Source organism: Mesoplodon densirostris, chromosome 3 (assembly GCF_025265405.1).
Source record: "Mesoplodon densirostris isolate mMesDen1 chromosome 3, mMesDen1 primary haplotype, whole genome shotgun sequence".
NCBI lineage: Eukaryota > Metazoa > Chordata > Mammalia > Artiodactyla > Ziphiidae > Mesoplodon > Mesoplodon densirostris.
In genome coordinates, this window is record NC_082663.1 from 122,275,880 (window position 1) to 122,296,736 (window position 20,857).

The 20,857-nt window shown below is 43.0% G+C and overlaps 1 protein-coding gene across 3 annotated transcripts in view; it reads left to right on the forward strand.

Moving 5' to 3' along the window:
- Window positions 1–20,857, forward strand: part of ARHGAP26 (Rho GTPase activating protein 26) — a 494,532-nt gene that overhangs the window by 166,589 nt on the left and 307,086 nt on the right. For all 3 annotated transcript variants that reach the window (XM_060093555.1, XM_060093556.1, XM_060093557.1), the window contains one exon: window positions 10,323–10,401. In XM_060093555.1, coding sequence (XP_059949538.1) covers window positions 10,323–10,401 — 79 coding nt within the window. The remainder of the gene's footprint in view (window positions 1–10,322; window positions 10,402–20,857) is intronic.

Below are 20,857 nucleotides of genomic sequence, written 5' to 3' on the forward strand. Positions count from 1 at the left end.
ATTATTTATCTACATTTCCTATACAAGATAAAAGGTTTAAGCCCCTCCTTCCAATTTATGGTCTCAAAAGGAAACCGTACTAATTTTAAGTTAAAATAATACTCTTAGTTTGGTATGTGGTGTGTGTGCATGTACTTGTTTGTGTGTCTTCGTGAGATTGTGTGAGTGTTAAGACTGTGTGTTTTCCAAAAAGAATCATCTTATGTAACAGACTTTGTTTCAGTGCTCAGCCTCTAGATGGCAGTTTTGTATATGTATTAGTAACTATTAGCTGGTCCCGTTGAAAATTAGCTGTCCTTTATACATTGACATTTAGTAGTCAGTGGTGCGTGTGTGTGTGTGTGTGTGTGTGTGTGTGTTTCTGTGGAAGAAATCATCATGTGAATATTACCTCTTAAAGGAAGGGTATTCTAAGTGACTCATTCTTTCTCTAGAAATTCCTTCCTCCCACCCTTTTGTGATAGATCATTTCGTACCCAGTTTCCTGCAGAAGCAAGCATGGTCAGTTAATGTAACTTCTGTTTAAACATTATATATAACCTTGCTTTCCGAACTCAAGTGTCGGGCTCTTTGCTTCAGGGACAACTTATCTGAGGATGATGAAAACAGATGAGTGATTGGGACGTTCCAGTGTGTGTGCTGAGAACCAGCCAGTCCTGCTTTTCCCTCTTGGTGTGGCCTGTCTTTATCTTTTGCAACAGATAAATCCATTTTTCCTGGTTTCAAACTTCCCCTCCCCTCCCCTTCTCACCCCTTGTTTGAAATAATATTTGATTTTGCCTTCCTGCTGGTTGGTTAGAGTGCTGGTCTCAGTGCCATTGACATTTTGGAGAGGAAATGGCTTTTTCCTTCCTCAGAGGGTGTTCTCCTGCTCTGACTTCCATGATTTGGGTGGGGGTGGGGGGAATATTGTACTTTCTGAATTGCTCCTTGGCTGTTCTGTAAAATGAGCTAGCTAAGAAGTTCTTAGAATCTTTAGAATTCATGTATTTTTTTAATTACTGGGTTTTTTCCCTTTTAAAAAATGAAATGAGAAAGTATTCGCTGTTTGATTCTGGTTTAAGTAAGAGCGGGATGTGTTCATTAATGGACTGTGGTGTGAAGTAAGGCAACCTTATTTATATTACTTCTGTTACTTATTTCTATTCTTATTACTGTTTCTATTCTTTAGCCTGCATAGTGAAATTTGGAGTTTTATTGATTGAGTATACCAGTTTGTTTGCCAATTTCTAAATATAAAATGAGTTTATTTTTAAAAAATCGAAACCAAAATTTTGCTGTTACATAAGTCCAAAGAAAAGAGATGGTTCTACCAGCAAACTCCACTTACCTGCATGTCTGATCATCATGAGATAGAATACTAACAAAGAAAAATTGATAAATGACCTAGAAGATTTCTTGAATTAGAGTATTTTTCATAGTTTGTTATCAGAATAGCAAGTGTTTGCATTCCCCCTGAGTGTTACCCATCTGGCAATTAATAATCTTTCTCCTGGTGCTGGGCGTTGAAATCTGCTTACTCCTGTGTCCTCGGTGCCCATGGCATGCGCATCACTGGCACTGAATATGTTTCATTTAAGACCGTGTAACTTACTTAATGTGCCAAAGATGTTTCTGTCTGGGCTTCCTGATGTTTCATGACTTCAGTCTCCTTTAAAATAAAAGTATAGGAAATTATCTGATGTGATTGGCCATATTACTCTTCAGACTATTATCATTGCTATGGTCCTAATTATTTTAGGACCTTTCCTCCCAGGACGTCACTGCTTTAGGTTATAATAGGTTATGGTTCATTCATTCATTAGGATCAGATCCTTTCTAAATAATTGATTAGAAGCCTGCTTCTGAAAACTTCTTAAGGGGTATGTGTGTGTGTGAGAGTGTGTGTGTGTATGTATGTGTGTTTGGGGTGGGGGGCGGGGGAGAGGAAGTCCCTTCCTCCCTCTCCCCTTTCCTTCCTCCAGAGAGAGAGAGAATGAAAGAGAGAAGTGCCTTCTTTCCCCTCCCTCCCTCCCTCCTTCCTCCTAAGGAACTGGTCACCCTGGATCCCCAGGGCACAGACTCTGCCTGCACAAGGGGGCAGTACAGTGTTGTGCTTAAAGTTGGGCCTTGCTTTAGAGTCAGGCAGACTGGGTTCAAGTTGAGGCTTTCCTGCTACCTAGCAGTGCAAGATTGTGCAAGTCATTTCTGAGTCTCAATTTTTAAAAGAAGTATAATGATAGTACTACTTCATTGCAAGGAACAAATGATAATGCAAGCAAAGTCCTTAACCCGGTGCTTGGCCCATAATAAACACTCAGTAAACCTTAGTTGCAGTTGGTGGGCCACTGGTTTGCAATGTCTGGTTTCCCTCTCACGTTCTTTTTCTCTCACCTGTACCCCACCCAGGTTACCATGCCATATGTATTATTCTCACGTGCAAGGATATGTAATGCACAAGGATCATCAATGGTTGATTATCTCAGAGTATGCAGAGTTCTGCAGATTCATAAGTTTTTGTCTCCAGATAGTAGATGAATATTGCCCTCCTGTGATGACACTGGGTCCGCAGTATTGGAAAAAATGGGAAAGTATCCCAGGTTCCCCCTTCATTGATGAACTGGAAAGGCTTCTGCTGAGTTGGACTGTGAGGTGCATCAAGAATACAGACGTGCATCATTGTTGGTCCCGGTGCATGAGATGACATTATAACATGTGGTGTTGGCCTGGGGTGGAGCTCAGGTGGGAGAGGCAGAGAAGGATGAACACAGACCCCAGAAATCGCAGGCTGATGGTCCACAGACATGTTTGGTCTGGCTTGAGTTGTTTAAGGCAACATTTTAAAATGGGAAAAATCTGTAAATGTTGATCGTGACTTCCCATGTGCCAGCTATTGATACGGCTGAATGGCGGATGCCTCCTTTGGGTGGGGTGTGTGCTCTTCACTTTGCTGCAGTCTCCACCATGCCCTGTGGTCCCCCATCATGATGACAGGGGACAGCTGCCACTTTGCCTTGCATTTGCACTGTTGTTTTTCTCATAGAAGGGGAACCCCTTTGTTCCTATGACTCTATCAGAAAGCAAAAGTGTAGAAGAATAACAGGCTGCATGTTTTAAGGAAAATGAGACCAAGCCTATTTTCCTTGGGGCAGGGAAGAATCTTATCCAGTTTCACTCATTTTGCCTACTTGCCTGGTCACTATAGATGTTTGACTCTGTAATTTCATACACACACGGAAGAGATGTCATTCTCCAGGATTATTCTGCATTGGCCATATCTTTGTGTAAATGAAGATCTACTGAAACCTTGAACACTTAAAATTGCCAAGGAACGGCTAGGGACCCGTTTTCCAAGTAGCACTTTAAAAGCAAAGGACCACTTCCTTTGGCGCTTGCGTATCTCTTTTCACCTGTGGATGGCAGTCCATTCTCCAGACCTTCATTGTTTCCCTCTGACTTCCTATCTAAACGTAGTGAGGTAGGTTTCATGTACAGGCTGTTAGTATATGTGTTTCTATGGATGCCACAGTCCTTCTTTTACTCTGAACTTAACCCTTAAATGTGCCATAGTGTGGATAGAAGCTGGGGAATGAACTCTTGCCAGCAGAAGATTTATAGTCTTATGAATGAGTAAACGCAAGATCTTTGGAGGTCGATTTAGAAAGAATGGTACTGTTAGATTCTGAGTGTGTTTGTTTCAGTGGGGTGGAGTGAGTTAGTAATAGCATTTCCTGGTCCAATAGGAAGTGGGTGAATTGCGAAGCCACTGAGATCACCACTGTTGACTCAGATTCAGGAATAAGATTAGAGTAGGGAGGTTGTCGAGTAAGCCTGGAATCAGGGCTGGTTGTGATTCTGCTTGCTCCTGGCTGATGAGAAGGCTGTGAGCTGACATCAGTAGTCCCAGGTTCCTGGATGTGCGGATAAACTATGTGCTGCTTTATGAGGGCCCTTTGTGGAGGCCAGAGTTGGAAGGAGATAGGGCGGTGGGTAGCAGTTTGCCCTGTGATAGGTGAATAACTCTTTTCGGCATTGCCTATGTAGTGTGAGAGGTGAGGTGCTTAGAGAAAGTTGCAGATCCTTGTTCATGCTTCTCAAGCTGATTCGGATATAGCACTAACCAAGGACATATTCAGAGTGAACAGGAGGTACTGTATTTGATGTAGAATTTTAGGATTGAGCCACAGAAAGGATTGTAAGTCATTTGTTCCTTCTATCATCTGGTGGGTAGTGGGAACACCCTGGCAGATTTTCTAGAATTTGCTGAAGGCCCCTTCTTTGTCCTTATCAATTATTGGACATTAATTCCAAAAGGGGAAAGTAGGCCACTGTGATGCTTTATTCAGGAGGAAAAAGGAAATGGCTGTGATGTCAGAACCTGTATGTCAGTCTTTGGCCTGGCTTGCTTTCTGGTAGAGGTGTGATTTTTCAGTGCTGTGTGACAGTGTTTTGGAGGTGGGGTCATGTGTATCAGAAGCATCGTGGCTCATTTCTTTTCCTTTTTAACCTGCTCTTCTCCCTCCATAATTTTTTTTTTTTTCTGTATGTGGGCCTCTCACTGCTGTGGCCTCTCCCGTTGCGGAGCACAGGCTCCGGACGCGCAGGCTCAGCGGCCATGGCTCACGGGCCCAGCCGCTCCGCGGCATGTGGGATCTTCCCGGACCGGGGCACGAACCCGTGTCCCCTGCATCGGCAGGCGGACTCTCAACCACTGCGCCATCAGGGAGGCCCGTCCATCCATAATTTTGACTTTAGTGACGTTTGCCGTCCATTCCTTCCACTGACCTGCCGCTCATTTGCCCCTGTGATAACAACTAATTTTTGGAGCATTTACTGTGTGTCTGACACTTTGAAATGCCTTATACATATTTCACTTAACCTTCACAACAACCCCATGAGGTAGGCACTCATTATCTGCCTTTTAAAGAATAGCATAGAGTAGTTCAATTACTTGTCTGCTAGGAGGCACTGGAGTCAGGATAACTACTGAGCTTAGATGAGAAGTAGTACATCTTAGGTTTTTTAAAACTTTTATTTTTCAATTGAGGTGTAATCAGAGTGAAATGCATAAATCTTAAGTCTATGGCTTAATGACATTACACACACAGACACACACAGAGACACACACACACCTGTGTGACCACCCAGGTCAAGTTATAGAACATTTCTGTTATCCTAGAAGGTCTCCTTGGGCTGCTTCCCACTCACTGCCCCTACTCCTTCCCCAAGACAAAATCACTGTTCTGACTTCAGTCACCACAGATGACTTTTGTGAGTATTTGAACATCATATAAATGGAATCACATCGTTGGTAGTCTTTTGTGTCTGGCTTCTTTCCCTCATTATTAAGTCTATGAGGTTCATTCATGATGTTGCAGTAGTTGGTTCTTTTTGTTGTTGTCTGTTGTTCCATTGTTTAAATATACAACAGTTTATTCTCTTATGAATGGGTATTTGGCTTTTTGTTGTTGCAAAATTTGGCCATTATGAATAAAACTGAGTATTCTCGAATGTGTCTTTTGGTGGACGTATGTGCTCATTTCTCTAGGGGATACATCTAGAGGTAGAATTGCTAGATCAGAAGGCAGGTGTCCGTTTAGTTTTAGTAGATATTTCCAACGTGGTTTTATCACTGTATTCTCTCACTAGCAATGTATGAGAGTTCCAACAACTCTGCATTCTTGCCAGTACTTGTTATTGGTGGTCTTTTGAATGCTCTCCATTCAGAAGGGTGTTGGTTTTATTTCATCGTGGTTTTAATTGCATTTTCCTGATGAGTCATCATCTTCACCCTGTTTCTTATGCTTGTGACCACTGGTGTGTCCTCTTTTATGAAATGCCTATTCAAGTCTTTTATCCATTTTATTAATTGGGTTGTTCATTTTTTTTCCTATTTATTTGTTGGCATTCTTTGCATATTCTGGATATTCATCTCATTGGAGATAAAAATCACAAACATTTTCTCTTACTCTCTTAATAGTACCTTTTTTTTTTTTTTTTTTTTTTTGTGGTACGTGGGCCTCTCACTGTTGTGGCCTTTCCCGTTGTGGAGCACAGGCTCTGGACGCGCAGGCTCAGCAGCCATGGCTCACGGGCCCAGCCGCTCTGCGGCATGTGGGATCTTCCTGGACCGGGGCACGAACCCATGTCCCCTGCATCGGCAGGCAGACTCTCAACCACTGCACCACCAGGGAAGCCCAATAGTACCTTTTGATGACTGGAAGTTCTTTATTTTGGTGAAGTCCAATTTATCCTTATTTTTTGTGATTAGAGCTTTTTGTGTTCTTTTACAAAACTCATTGCCTTTCCATCTCTTGGGTATTTAGAGGCAGAAAAAAATGTGGAGAACCACTGCTGTAGAAAGTAAGCCACAGTCACACTGGCCATTATTGGATTCCTGTTTTTGGATTGGCTGTTTGCCTACAGTGGTGTTCTGAGCCCTCATATTTATGAAGCACTTTAGGTTTCACAGAGCTCTTTATCATTCACCCTCATTTGATCCCAGGCAGGAGCTCACTAAAGGCCTTGCAGGAGCGTCTAGTCCCTTTTGATGGCAAGGGACGTGGGTGGTCAACACGAGCTCTCTGGGGGCCGCAGTATCTCCACGTTTCCCATGGCTTTGTGCTTGAGGGCAAAGCATTAGACTGCTTGGTTCAGATCCTGGCTCTGTAACTGTGGACAAGGTACTTAACCTGTTTGAGCCTTGATCTTCTCATCTGCTAAATGGGATAATGAGAGTATACCTCCCTCATGATGTAGTTGTGAAGATGAAATGAATTAATTAATAGATAATGCTTAGCATACTATCTGGCACACAGTGCTGGGTTATTATTATTGTAGTTGTTCTTTTATTATATTTGATAGGGTCACAATTGTTTTTTTTTAAATTGAAGTATAGTTGACTTAAAATATTAGTTTCAGGTGTACAACATAGTGATTTGATGTTTTTATAGACTACACACCATACAAAGTTATTATAAAATATCGACTGTATTCCCTGTGCTGTACGTTACATCCCTATGACTTATTTCGTGGTTTGTACCTCTTAATCCCCTTGACCTATTTTGTCCCCCCTCTCACTCTTCTCGCCTCTGGTACCCACTAGTTTGTTCTCTGTATCTGAGGGTCACAATTCTTTGCAGAGCTGGAAAGAGCTCTGATCATTTACTCCATTTCTCTTTTATTGTGTCATATTTTCCTTTTCTCATTCCACACTCCCACCTCGTGAGTTCTGTCTCTTTCCCTCTCTTTTTCTTTCCACTTCCGTTATGAAAAGCCAGGTGCATTTCAGAAATGAACTAAATTGATACCTGAATGAAAGCATACTGTCTTACAGGGACTGACATGGAACGTGTAGGGCCATTGAGAGTTTTGCTTGTCTTCTTTTGTTTTGAGGGATGGTGGTTAGTAGGGGCATAGGGATGGTAAATATGGAAAGGAAGTTAACTGCTTGATTCCAAAATAAAGTTGACCCATTTACCTTGGTTCTAGGAATTACACACATAAGAGATTTATGTAATAGTGTTTTAAGTTGTAACAAAGGAAAAGAAATTTGAAGCTGAGTAAGTGTTTTCTAGATGCCTAGAAAGGATAGTACATACAGATCCAGATGTACATATACCTGGCTAAGAAAAAGTTTTCTGAACCTGGGGTGATAGGATTAGAATCAAGTGTGTTAAATCTACTTTATTCAGCTCTCTACCACCCCCTCACACAATAAAAAAGGAGAACAAAACCACATGTGGAAAAGAATGTATATTTTGATATTTCTTCTCGAAATGAAAACAAATCCTGTTGACTTTCCTGGTTACTAAGGCCAAGTGGCCCACCCTTCACAGCCTCTGAGTTTGTCTGAACTTCCTCTTTGTGGCTCTGGGTAGAAATTTCACACTGTGTGCCATGAAGTTGATGTGACATCTGCGAGGTCCCTGAGACCTTGGTCTGCTAGGCGGCCATTGTGGTCTCACTGTTTGCTGGTGAACACCTAGCAGGAAATGAACTGGGGACACGTTGGCATGTAGAGAGTAGTTCTACCCCAGCGGGGAGAGGAAGGTGTCTTTGCTCTCCAGTGTGGGGGAAACAGGAAGGAAAAAGGGGGGCGTCTGGGTGGGCAGAGGGGCCTCAGACCTAACTGTGCCTCAGGATCACCTGGGGAGATGGTTAAAATCCAAGTTCGCAGGCCCAGCCCCAAAGTTCAGGTTCAGTGAGGCGAGGCTGGGCTGGGCACCTCTATGCTAAGGGCATGCATGATTCTGAAGCCAGGGGTCCAGGCACAGCAACGTTTAGAGCAACACACAGAGGTCCAGGCCCAGGGACTAGAGAGTTCCACAGTGGACTGCAGCTTTGTAGACTTTTAATCTCAAAGCCGTTAAAGCTTTGTGTGTGGCTTTAAAGTGAAAAAGTAGAATCAGTCCACCCAGCCCCCGGCCATAGGTCTGTGGCTGCAAGCAGTCTGCATATACCCAGCGGGTCAGGCACACTGGATGTGCTGATAGTGGTGGGAAATGGGCACTTGGGTCTGAGAATGAGAATTTCTGAGAAGAAGAGGGAGTGTCCTGGCCGGTGCAGGGAGTCACTGTGTCTTCTGAGTCACTCTGTCTGGGTGCCAGCACCCAGTGTGGCCTTTACGGGAGTGAATGCCCTCTCGGGAGTCAGCGTCCATCCCATCACCTGCCTCTCATCCACCCTCTTACCCACCCTCCCACCCCCCACTGCTCCTCCCTCTCTGTCTCTCTGTCCCCCCACCCCCACCCCCCGCCTTGTTCACCACCTCACGCACTCACACCCGCACCCCAGTGCCCCTCATCCCCGGCCCGTCTCTACTTACATGTTCACATCTTTGAAAACTTTTTTTCTTCAGGGATGTTGAGGGATGATGACTGAAAAGAAACAAATGTGATAGTTAAAATACATTCAACGTAAGTATTAATAGATCTATAGCCTATTCATTGGAACTATGGAAATAAGCCAGGAACAGTGACTGTAGGTGGGTTGAATGAACAGGCTTTGGTGCTTGTGGGCCCAGGCTTGTGCTGCGCAGGGCATCGCGGAGCTCGTTTCTCTGTGTGTGTGTGTGCGTGCGTGTGCGTATGTGTGTGTGTGCACACTCTTCTGTGATCCTGAGCAGTGCTGCAGTCTTAATTCTTGCTCAGTGGAGTTCGGCCTTCCTTTTAGGCTTTCTCAAACTTTAAAGATGAGGATTTGAGTCACTAATTCTTAACTATTTGTGGGTTGCAGTTTGAATTGTTTGTCCAGAAAAATACATATACATTTGGTGGGGGAGGGTGGCTTATAGACTCTCTGGGACCCATCTGTGGACCCTAAGTCAAGAACTCCTGCATTAATGAGCATAGAGGGCTTGTAGCCCCTTCTCCCAAGTTCATGTTTGTGGCACACACCTCTTCTTGTGTGACATCTGTAAGGGGTACGCAACAAACACCATTTGATATGGTGTGCATGCTTTCTGAAGGGTTTGTGCTCAGTTTGAAAGAACAAGCAGATTTCAAGGAGAGAGTGAAAAGTGCTAATGCATGTAAAGACCTTAGCATCTGCCATGGTAAAGATTCACTTAAAAATGCTGTATAGGGCTTCCCTGGTGGCACAGTGGTTGAGAGTCCGCCTGCCGATGCAGGGGACACGGGTTCGTTCCCCGGTCCGGGAAGATCCCACATGCCACGGAGCGGCTGGGCCCGTGAGCCATGTCTGCTGAGCCTGCACGTCCGCAGCCTGTGCTCCGCAACGGGAGAGGCCACAACAGTGAGAGGCCCGCGTACCGCAAAAGAATAAAAAATAAAAAAATGCTGTATACATTTAGTATAATCATATTTATAACACCCATTACCCCCATAAGACTTTTTCATGTCAAAAGCAGTTTAGAATCATTGGACTAGATGTTAGACCAGGATCCCTCCAGCGTGGATGTTCCCCCCTCTTTTTATTGAGTCCAGTAATTCTCTTCACTTAAGAACGTGTTTATTGTACTCCTACTGGGAGTAAAGTACCCTAGTGAGCATTTTGGAGAAGAGGAATGAATATGATCTCAAACGCCGAAGGGAATCACTTGACTCCTCTGTGTCCCTTACCTGTACGTAAATTCCTGTCTTCTGTGTTTCCTCCCACCTCCCTGAGGGAGGTGGGCTTATTGAGAGGGATTTGGGGGTGATAGCTTTGCTTTCTGAGGCTGGAAGATGGCTCTGAAGAGCTGAGGGGTGCTCTCTCTCTCTGTGCCGTCAACCCCAGCAGGCTCTCACTCGGTTGCTTAGATGTTTCTTTAAGGCTCACCTTCATCAGGATCTCTCTACCTGTGGCGCTGGGTTCACATCCGTGTCCTCATTTCTCCGCAGGCCCGGAGTTATCACCATGCAGGCATTGTCTGAAGAGGACCGGAGGCTCTGGATGGAAGCCATGGATGGAAGGGAACCTGTAAGTAACAATTCAGGGAAGTAGAGCAAGAATAAAGGTCCCGAGTTGTTTGTTGTTTCCTTAGTGCAGTGATTTTTGCCGTTGCTCTAAATAAAGCCGTGGGCTCTTGAGACCAATGTACCAGCAGGACTTTTTTTTATTCCTGGACTGATGTTTGTGGATATTGACACTGCTTCTGTGTAGATGCAACTCCTGAGCTTTGACCTCTCAGTCTAAGGCATGGGTCCTGCACGATGCCACACCAGAGACCCCTCCTTCACTGAGGCAATTATAGTGCTCTGAGGACTCTTAGAGGAAGCACAGTCCAGTCTGGCTTACTGAATACCTATCGATGCCTCCACAAAGTGCAGCGCAAAGCGCTACCTCAGATCCATTTTAACAGGTTAGATGATGGTAAAAGTGTATACAGATGGTGTAGAACCTTTACTCATTGCCCTCTGGTTCAGCCTCCCATTGCCGTAGTTGGCTCACATCCCATTATAAGCAGTGGGATTACCCGGGCCCACGAAAGGAGTTAAGTCTAGTAATGTGATCCATGCTCCCATTTCAGAGATGCTGGTCTTTGCTGGGTGATGTAATCTTGTGGTTTTTCTGCATCTTGTGACATGAGAAACCCATGGAGAAACCTTGGGGGAAGTCCCTAGAGTCACAGTAGTCATCTTACTTTGCGGCCAAGGCTCTCAACCCCAGTGTTCAGCAAATCTCAAGGTTACAGAAGTCGTAAGAGTACGGTCTAACCATGTCCTACCAGTAAAAGATAAAAAGAATCCACATTGTCAGAGGGCCAATAATTGGACCAATAATGATCACTTATGAAGGCACTGTCAAAAGGGGGAAATATGTGCAAGGGACATGAGGCATGCATAGCCTCCGTTGACTGTAGAACTCTGTGCATCAAGTGGGGTGTCCAGTATAGATGATTCCAGTTCATTTGTGTGTCTCTTTCTTAGCCTACCCTGGTTAGGTGGTCTGTATCGATTCATGTCATTTTCTACTCATGTCATTTTGTATCCAAACATGGAACTTAATACAGGCAACTAAGCATAAGCAAATAACTAGTGTTTGTATAACATTTAATAATACAGAGCAAGATTTAAAGAACTATTTAAAGATTTAGGTGCAGTTTGCTAAACTGTAGTTAATTAAACATTATTTAATCTTCTTCTGCTGGGCTATAATACAGGATACCCCTGATTTTCCCTGAATACTTTGTTACTGATAACTTTTTTTTTTTTTGCGGTACGCGGGCCTCTCACTGTTGTGGCCTCTCCCGTTGTGGAGCACAGGCTCCGGACATGCAGGCTCAGCGGCCATGGCTCACGGGCCCAGCCGCTCCGCGGCATGTGGGTTCTTCCCGGACCGGGGCACGAACCCATGTCCCCTGCGTTGGCAGGCGGACTCTCAATCACTGCGCCACCAGGGAAGCCCCTGATAACTTTTGATAGCTCTCTCAAAAGCAGATATACATTTCTACCTTTGGGGCTTTGTGGGCACAATAGCTGCTTGATGCCATAGGCCTTTGGAAGCAGTTTCCTAAGTAGTCCTTCATATCTTTGCTGTTGTCACCTACCGTTAGTTGTGTGTAAGGCACAGATTTGGCACATGATGTCTCTTAACCCATTTATTCCTCTTAGTGCCTTACAAAGTAAATGTTATGATTCCATTTCACGGATGAGGAAACCGAAACTTAGAAGAGGTTAAATAACTTGCCCCAAGTTACACAGATTGTAAGTGGCTATATTACTAGGGTACAGGCTAGGTCGCTGTAACAGAGAGACTTCAAAGTGCAGTGGCTTAAATAAGATAGAGGTTTATTTCTGTCTCAGAGTTCAGAAGTGAGCAGTCTGTGCCTAACAGGGTCATTGTTCTGAGACAGGCTGGGACCTGGGGCCCTTTGCTGCAGTGCTTGCACCTGGACACACCTCTTCTCGAGCAACAAAATACCAAGAAACTATAAGGGACTGAAAATAACTGGGTGCGTGTGTAGTTGGGGCAAATTCTGGACAAAAGATAAAAAGAGGCCAGAAACCTCACAGCCACTTTTGAAGAACCCAGAGCAAAAGCAGGGAGTCGGGAGCAAAAACCCGGTACTGCGCGTACCCCCTGCACACAACACCACCTAAGGGGTGGGCAAACCACCTAAGCTACCCCTCCAGCCTGACCCCTGGACACACCCCTACCCTCACCCCATATAAGGAGCAATCTTGACCCCCCTCAGGGACCTGTTACTTGTTCTCGCTCCCTCTCACCTGCTGCAGCAGTGGACCCAATAAAGCCTTGCCTGAATTTCTTGTCTGGCCTCTAGTCAATTTCTGTTGATTGGGGAAGGCCAAGAACCCTGGTCGGTATCAGTGCCATCCTCAACCCATGGCTTTCCATGTTCCATTCATTTCCATTTTCCAGGCAGATAATGGAGATGAGAGCATCTGGGAGCCAGAAGATGCACATCTCACTTCTGTTGGTCCCCAAATAATTACGTGGCCACATATATCTACCAAGGAGGATGAGAAAAGTAGGCTGAACATAGGCAGCCATGGGCCCAGCCGGTGCCCAGGGGATCTTATCACTTCAAGGAGGAAGAACAGAAACTGTGGGGTGGCTCACAGTTTCCACCACAGTGGCAAAGCTAGAATTAGAACCCATATCTAGCCCTAAATGTCTTTGGTTTTCATCTTTAATAGAGGTAAAATGTCAAATTGCCTTCCAAGAGTCCTCACTCAGTAGTACATTTTTACAGTACTTTCTCTGACTCTCTTGAATGTTTCTTCAACGTATAGGGGAGGAAATACCCAGGAAGAAAAATCCTGTCAGGGCATACTATTCTTCGTATGAGTGAAAAACCCACGTGTGTGTGTGTGTGTGTGTGTGTGTGTGTGTGTGTGTGTGTGTGTGTGTGTGTGTGTGTGTGTGTGTGTGTGTGTGTGTGTGTGTGTGTGTGTGTGTGTGTGTGTGTGTGTGTGTGTTCCCTCCGATAAGCTGGAGTTCTAAAACTGCTCCACTCACTGCATTTTAAGCCTCCCCACCTCCCTCTCCCACTGCTTGATATTTGCTCTCTGTCTGCATATGCTTGGTTTTCTTACTAACCACCTTAGTTTTCCTGTAGATTAACATCTGGCCTCTGCAGATGGAAAGTGTGCTGTTGAGAGAGACATCTCCTTGCTCCAGGATGTGCACATTAAAACAAGTTTAAGCACAAATAATTGTTTTCTAAACATAATATAAATTTACTTCCTCTCAGCAACATAGAGTTTGCATTGAAAACCACACCTCCGAGTGCTTTTAAGTTTCCTAAAGAGAGAGAGAAATACAGAGATGTGATGACAGTATAATTGGCAGGAATATTAGGCCTAATTTTGTCTCCCATTGCTGAGAGCCTCTAGGGAGCATTACCGGAGATATATACCCAGTAGACAATTAGCAGCTCCGGCTTTAATCACCATCTCCCTAATTAGTTAAAGCTGTCCCCTTGGGAGTTTTGGCTTTGGTAAGGGGGCAGAAACCTCTTCTCTAGCTGATCTTAGAGTATTTCCCTTACTTCAGGGAGATGTTAATGGAAGCACCTATCTTTTGTTTTTATACTTACAGCTCGGTTGTTCTGTGATTGATTATTCAGTGTTGGATATTTTATTTTATTTATTTATTTTTGGAGCCGTTGGTAATCGTGGTTTCCACCCTTTTTGTTCTTGCATTGTTCAATAACACCTCAGGATGGTTGGTTGGAAAAAAAACCATAAATGAACCCCGAATCAGTTGATTTTACAATGTTTTAGTTAATTGTTAAATAAATTACAGTTTTTAGCACCCAGTGACATTCTAGTCTAAAGAAAAGTCAAATGTCTTTATGTTATTGATGGATATATAATGGAGGAAGAAATTAGAGTTGTGTTTCTATAATGAGCATTATGGTTTTGATCCATGTGATGAATTCGAATTCAAATGAAGGAAATCCAATTCAAATTTGTCTGAGAAAAAGCTGGAATTATTGGCTTACATAACTGAAAAATATTGGGGTATAGTAGTTCTGGCCCATCTGAATCCAGGGGCTTCCATAATATTTGGAGTTGGTTTCTTCTTTTGTATTGACTTCATTTCCAAGAGGTTCTTTCTGTGTAGTGGTGATATGCTTCCTAACTGTTCCAGGCTTACATCTTATTATCAAGAACAGGAGCCAGGAAACTTTTTCTGTAATGGGCCAGAGAGTAAGTAGTTTAAGATTTGGGGGCTGCATAGTCACTATGGCAGCTATTCAGCTTTGCTCTTGTAGCTTAAAAGCAACCATAGGGCTTCCCTGGTGGCACAGTGGTTGAGAGTCCGCTTGCCGATGCAGGGGACACGGGTTTGTGCCCCGGTCCGGGAAGATCCCACATGCTGCGGAGCGGCTGGGCCCGTGAGCCGTGGCTGCTGAGCCTGCGTGTCCGGAGCCTGTGCTCCGCAACGGGAGAGGCCACAACAGTGAGAGGCCTGCGTACCGCAAAAAAAAAAAAAAAAAAAAAAAAAAAAACGCAACCATAGACAATATGTAAATGAATGAGTGTGGCTGCATTTCAATAAAACTTTATTTATAAAAATCTGTAGAAGGCCAAATTTCAGTCATGGCCTGATATCCCTGGTCTCTAAGTATAGTAGAAAGAGAGCTTTGCCTAATAATTCCAAAGAAGTCCCATATTTGAATTTATTTAGTGGACTAAATACTTGGACTAGAGGATGGGATAGGTGAATTGACCAGATGTGACTCACCTGCCCACTGCACTAGAACTGTATAAACCGTGGAGGAAGGTTGGCTTCCCCTGAGGAGAAATCAAAGCATTGTTATTATGTGAGGAAGGGCAGTAGCCATGAGGTAGACAAAAATGACACAGTTTCTCCCAACTCTGATATCTGTACTCCATTAAATTTTCAGTTCAGAGAGCTTGTTCTTTGATACTTGTCCAGGAGTGAAAACCTCAAGTTTACCCTGAACATCATACTTCATGGTGAAAGACTAGATTCTTTCTCCCTAAGAATGGGAACCAGGCAAAGATGTCCACTCTTACCACTCTTATTCAGCCTGGTACTTGAAGTCCTAGCTAGTGCAGTAGGGTAAGAAAAGAAAAAAGGCCTACAGATATTGAAATGACTTGCTTGATTTTCTTCACTTTCTACTAAATCTGGGTTGACAAGCTATAGAGTCACCATTCCAGCCACATAAGCTTTCATTTTAATATTCTGTGGCCACTGTCTCAGGCTTGAAAATAGACTTTCCATATTAAATGGGACACAGAACCTTAGTTCAAGCTGCATAAATACTGCAACCAGGAGAAATTTTAGAGACAGCAAATTTCCTTTCTCTTGGCTCCTTATAACTGAAGTTCTCTCCTTTTCTCTTTGTATATTGCTCATAAGCATGTTCACTAAATTAAACAAGCAGATTAGAATCAGTACCAGTCTACCGTCATTACCAACACATATATACACCCAACCTGATGTATTTATTATTCTCTCTCCCCTATATGGAAAGATGACTCAGCATGTCAGTGGGTAATAGGGTAACCTGGAGTCTCAGAACCTGGACCACTCTAATCTTTAAACTGTGTTCCCATATATTCCCGCAGCTGTGATTAGTGGTGTGTGTCTGGAACTGCTTCTCTTACCTCCTTATTTTAGAGGTATTAGTCTTCCTTCATACCCAAAGATTCTTTAGTAATATTAAATATTTCTCCACTTTGAGCCAGTTCTTGAATCTCTCTCTCTTTTTTTTTTTTTTTTGCGGTATGCGGGCCTCTCACTGTTGTGGCCTCTCCCGCTGCGGAGCACAGGCTCCGGACGCGCAGGTTCAGCGGCCATGGCTCACGGGCCCAGCCGCTCCGCGGCATGTGGGATCTTCCCGGACCAGGGAACGAACCCATGTCCCCTGCATCGGCAGGCGGACTCTCTACCACTGTGCCACCAGGGAAGCCCCTTGAATCTCTTTTGACATCCAGAAAGTTAGAAAGTTGGCAGATGCCAGAATTACGTGGAATTAAATTAAGAGGGAAGAAACAGGTGGTGTAGCATCACATATATTCGTTTGAAGCTATGAAGTTGCCACTTTTGTAAGTCAAAAATGGCCAGATATTTGCGAATTCATATGGCTCAACCTCCTAACTGTGCAGCAGAATGAAGCCCACAGCCAGGCCAGTATCACACCCTTATTTATATAAGCGGGAACACTACCTAAAAAGGCCAGTCAGCGGTTGATCTTGGGTCAGTTATCCAGGTCTCCTAGCTTCCAGCTCTGTGCTCTTTTTACTACAACCTATGCACTGCTGAATAATTAGGAAGTCATAGTTGAATGGCATCTACCCATCCTTTTTAAGTGGAGCTCCTCTGTTGTGGCTGCTGCTATGGAAGAAGGGAAAAACGGGGAGACTAAGGAAAAAACACTCCTCTAGCAAGTGGATAAGACAGCATGGCTTCCTTCTGCTCACCTCCATTTTAAGGAAATCTTCCATTTTAGTCCTTGTGGACTTTGAGACTGAACAAAGTGTGCCCTTCTCTCAACCTTTCTCTGCTAAGCCCAAGTTCCAGTCCATCAGTTCTTAAAGAACTCATAGGATAAATGGTCAGTTGCATTGCATCTTACAGTCTGCACCTGATATCCAAAAGAGTGAGCTGTTTTTTAAAGGAAGAAATAAGATTGATGACTGTTCAGGTGAGATCCCATGGTCAGAGGCAGAATGTCATGGTGGTTAAGAATGTGGGCTCAGAGGCAGCCTGGCTTTAAATCCCTATTCACCACTCATAGCTCTCTAACACTGGAAAATGACCTAGTCCCTCTGAGCATGTTTCTTTGCCTACAAAATGGTGATAATAATAGTATCTTTCTATAAGATTGTTTTGTAAGGACCAACATATAGGTAAAGTGCTTAGCACAAGGCCTCTACATGGTGAAGTGCTCTTTAAAAGTTAGTTCTTACTATTATCTTTTTGGAGAACAGGGGCAGGGATACCTGGATTCTCTTTCTATCTTCGTTTCTAAATTACTTGGCTCATTTAAGCACAGAGTTTACTTACTCACCTTGCCCTGGCTCGCCAAAGTGCAGGGCAGGAACTGCTTTCACTAGTATGGAAAATGTGATTTCATTTAGCAGTCAGTCTGAACTTTCAGGCTATGAGTTGGACAAGCATGAAATAATCTTTAGCCTCATTTGCTACGATGCGGCCCAGGCCTGGTAATTTGTAATCCCAGTTGTATGCCAGGCTCAGCTCATCTCTCTACTGCTGATGCTTACATTTTCCTTTCTTAGTAAAATAAGCAATCAAAGGAGTATGGATGGTTAGGAAGGTGTGGGTGGAATTGCTAAGCTCCTGTGTGATGATGCAGGTCTCACTTCTTTCTGAGTAGAAGGGTGGTTTGGAAGGATACTTCCGCCCATTTTGTGAAAGCTCTCTTTGTAATGTCACATAGAGTGAACTGATGAAGCGTGTGAAAGCAAGGTTCCTAATTTACTTTCCATTTTCCCACCTCCCACCCCCACTCAGCCCCAGGCTGCTGGGAAATTGGATTGTACCTCCATGTTACTTGTTTGTGTTTCTTTTTCTCTTACTGAGTTAAGAAGCTGGTCACAAGCTTCATCTTTGAATCATGTGAGTGTTTTTATATAGGTAGAATTCATAACAGTACATATACTATCACACCAGTGTGCTCAAGTCTTAAAAGAAATTTAGTAATATTCACATCTTTCCTTGTTCCCTTTGGTTAGATGCCCTTTAGAAGAACAGTTTCTCATGAAAATCATAGAATAGTTAATTGAGGAGCCTGAGCTACAAGTTGGGAGAAAAGAGGAGGAGGTTAGGTGAAATCGTTTTGTGATGGAGAGTTGATGAAACTCTTCTAAGAAATGGAAATGTTGATGGCCAGAAGATTTTGGCTTGAACCTTACAGTTTAATAACACACTGGTGGTGCTTACTCAGGTCCTAAGCATTCTTCGTTTAGCATTTAGCAAACATTTATAGATTGTCCACCAATTACCTTGGTGAACAATGAGGATACCAAGATGAGGAAGGGCCACATTAATAGAAATTTCATTTGTTTGCTGCAGTTTCCCCACTGCCGAGCACAGCGGCTGGCCCAGCGTAAGCACTCAGCAAATACTTGTTGAAAAACTAGAGTCAAAACTAAGGGGAGGGGTTGAGGATGACTGAGGTTATTTTTCTTCGTGAACCATGTTGCTTCCGTTACTTGAGACTGTTTGGGTAGATTTGAAGTTATTTGAATTCCTTGATTGTATAGTTCATTTAGATACATATCTACTTACTTGTACCAGAATTTAGCTGAGTGACCATTAATCTTTTTTTTGTGCCATGGATGCATATGGAAATTAGGTAAAGCCTCTAGATCCTTTCTCAGAGTAATTTTTTAGATGTATAAAATATATGGCTTACAAAGGAAAAAATATAGAAATATAGTTATCAAAATATTAAAACCATTTGTGATAAAATAAATATATACCTCTTTATTACCACAGTAAATAATAAGATATGAGGGCAGTCTGACAACTTCTATAGATGATATTTCAAGTTACCTGCAGCAACAGTAACAGTATGAGATATCTGTGATTTCTACTGGTGACAAAGTTGCAGATACTGCTGACACTAATGTGGTTGTTGCCCACGTTCATATTTGAAGGAAATGCTAAATTTCAGTTAGAGGCTAATGTAAATAAAGGTTTATTTTCTTCCCCCTGCCATTGAAGTTCATGGACCCTTGTATGCTGTCTATGGACCCCATTTCTCCATTTCTTTGCAAAGATGTTTTGAGAGACTTTCTTCCTGACTTCCAAGCCCTTGTCCCAGCTTATAATTGTACATCGATTAGTGTGATTATTTGATTAATATCGGTCCTCTTGCTTGGATAACCATCTTCCAGAGGACAAGACCATTGTCACTTTTTTTTAAAGGTTTTTGTATCTTTTATATATAGTGTCTGTCACAGAGTAAGAGTTTAGTATCCACTTGTCAGATAATCAGATGAATGAACCTAAGGAAAATGAAAGTATTGGTTTGGTGTGATGTGTTCTAAACTGAAGCTGTTTCTTGGTGATTCCCCACCTACCTTTATAGACCTGCACAGATGCCACTGTTTAATATTCTCACTTCTTTGCTCATTTTTTGGGTCTACATAGAACATAAAGGCCCTTTTGCTTGTCTTCAGCATTTTCTGCAAGCCTCAGATCACTGTCGGCTTCATCTCCACACTGCTGCCTTTCTAGGCTTGAGCCCCTGTTATAACGTGTCCTCCTTTACTCTCTTGTCATTATTTTTGTCTTTGTTATTTTAGTTTAACCTTAGAGGGTGTAGGATTCATTGTGAGAAGGACTTCTGAATTGTTTGAATTTTTCACAGTCAGCATGTGCTAATTTTGTTATTAAACAAAAGTAATAATGGAGAAGGTCCCTGTGAGTCACGTTTATTCTTTCAGTCATCTCTCATTCTTCCTTTGTCACTGGCATTAGTTACTTGGGTTGTGGAACCTTTCATTCCTAGCCACATTTAACTCTAGAAAAGTCCCTCTCTAGAGTTAAACGTGTAGTGTGTGTCCCTCTAGAATTTTCTCTGAGTATTTATTCCTGTACTTGTACATCTAGAAATAAATTCTTCTATTTTATAGAATTTTGGGGTTAGTATAGATTTAATATGGATTAGTAGACAGTCTTTGACATTTAGGTTGTTTTCAGCTTTTCATTACAAACAATGGTGTAATGAAATTCTCGTTATGTACTTTACTGTCTACCTATTGGAGCATTTTTCTAGGATACTTACCAAATGGAATTGCTGGTTGAATGGTATATGCACATTTAATGTTTTAATAGTTATTGACAAATTACTCTCTCCACAGAAAAGTCCTAAATTATGCTCCATCTTATGAGGGTACCCATTTTTTCCACACCTTTGCCAGTACTGTATTATTGTGGGTCTCTGTGTGTATGTACATGTATGTCAATCTGATGGTGGAGAATTGTCTCATTTGCATTTCTCAAAATTACTAATGGGATTGAAAATCTTTTCTCATGTTTCCCAGCTGTACATATTTCTCCTTTCTTATACAGTAATGTATGTAAAGTACATAGAACAGTGGCACATGATTCATGCTATATATAGTAGTAGTAGTATTTCTTTTTCAAATTTCTGGCCTTGGGATCACACCCATCATTTCTCTTAGTTCTGTTTTCTAAAGCCCATGGTAGAAACCTAACTTTTTCAGGTGTCCCTTCCTTGGTTGATAGGACTTTTTCACTTCATTCTTGTTGGCAGCCAACCCCTGCTGCTCATGTTCAGAGTGGTGAATATAAAGGGTACTTCTTAGGCCCACCTGAGCTGCTGCTCTCCAGGTCCACGAGGCTGCATGATCTGAATGGGGACTTCAGGATGCCTGCACCTCTGTACTCCAGCAGTGGTCAGCAACCTGTCAGACGCCCCCAGGTGCTAACAAGGCCC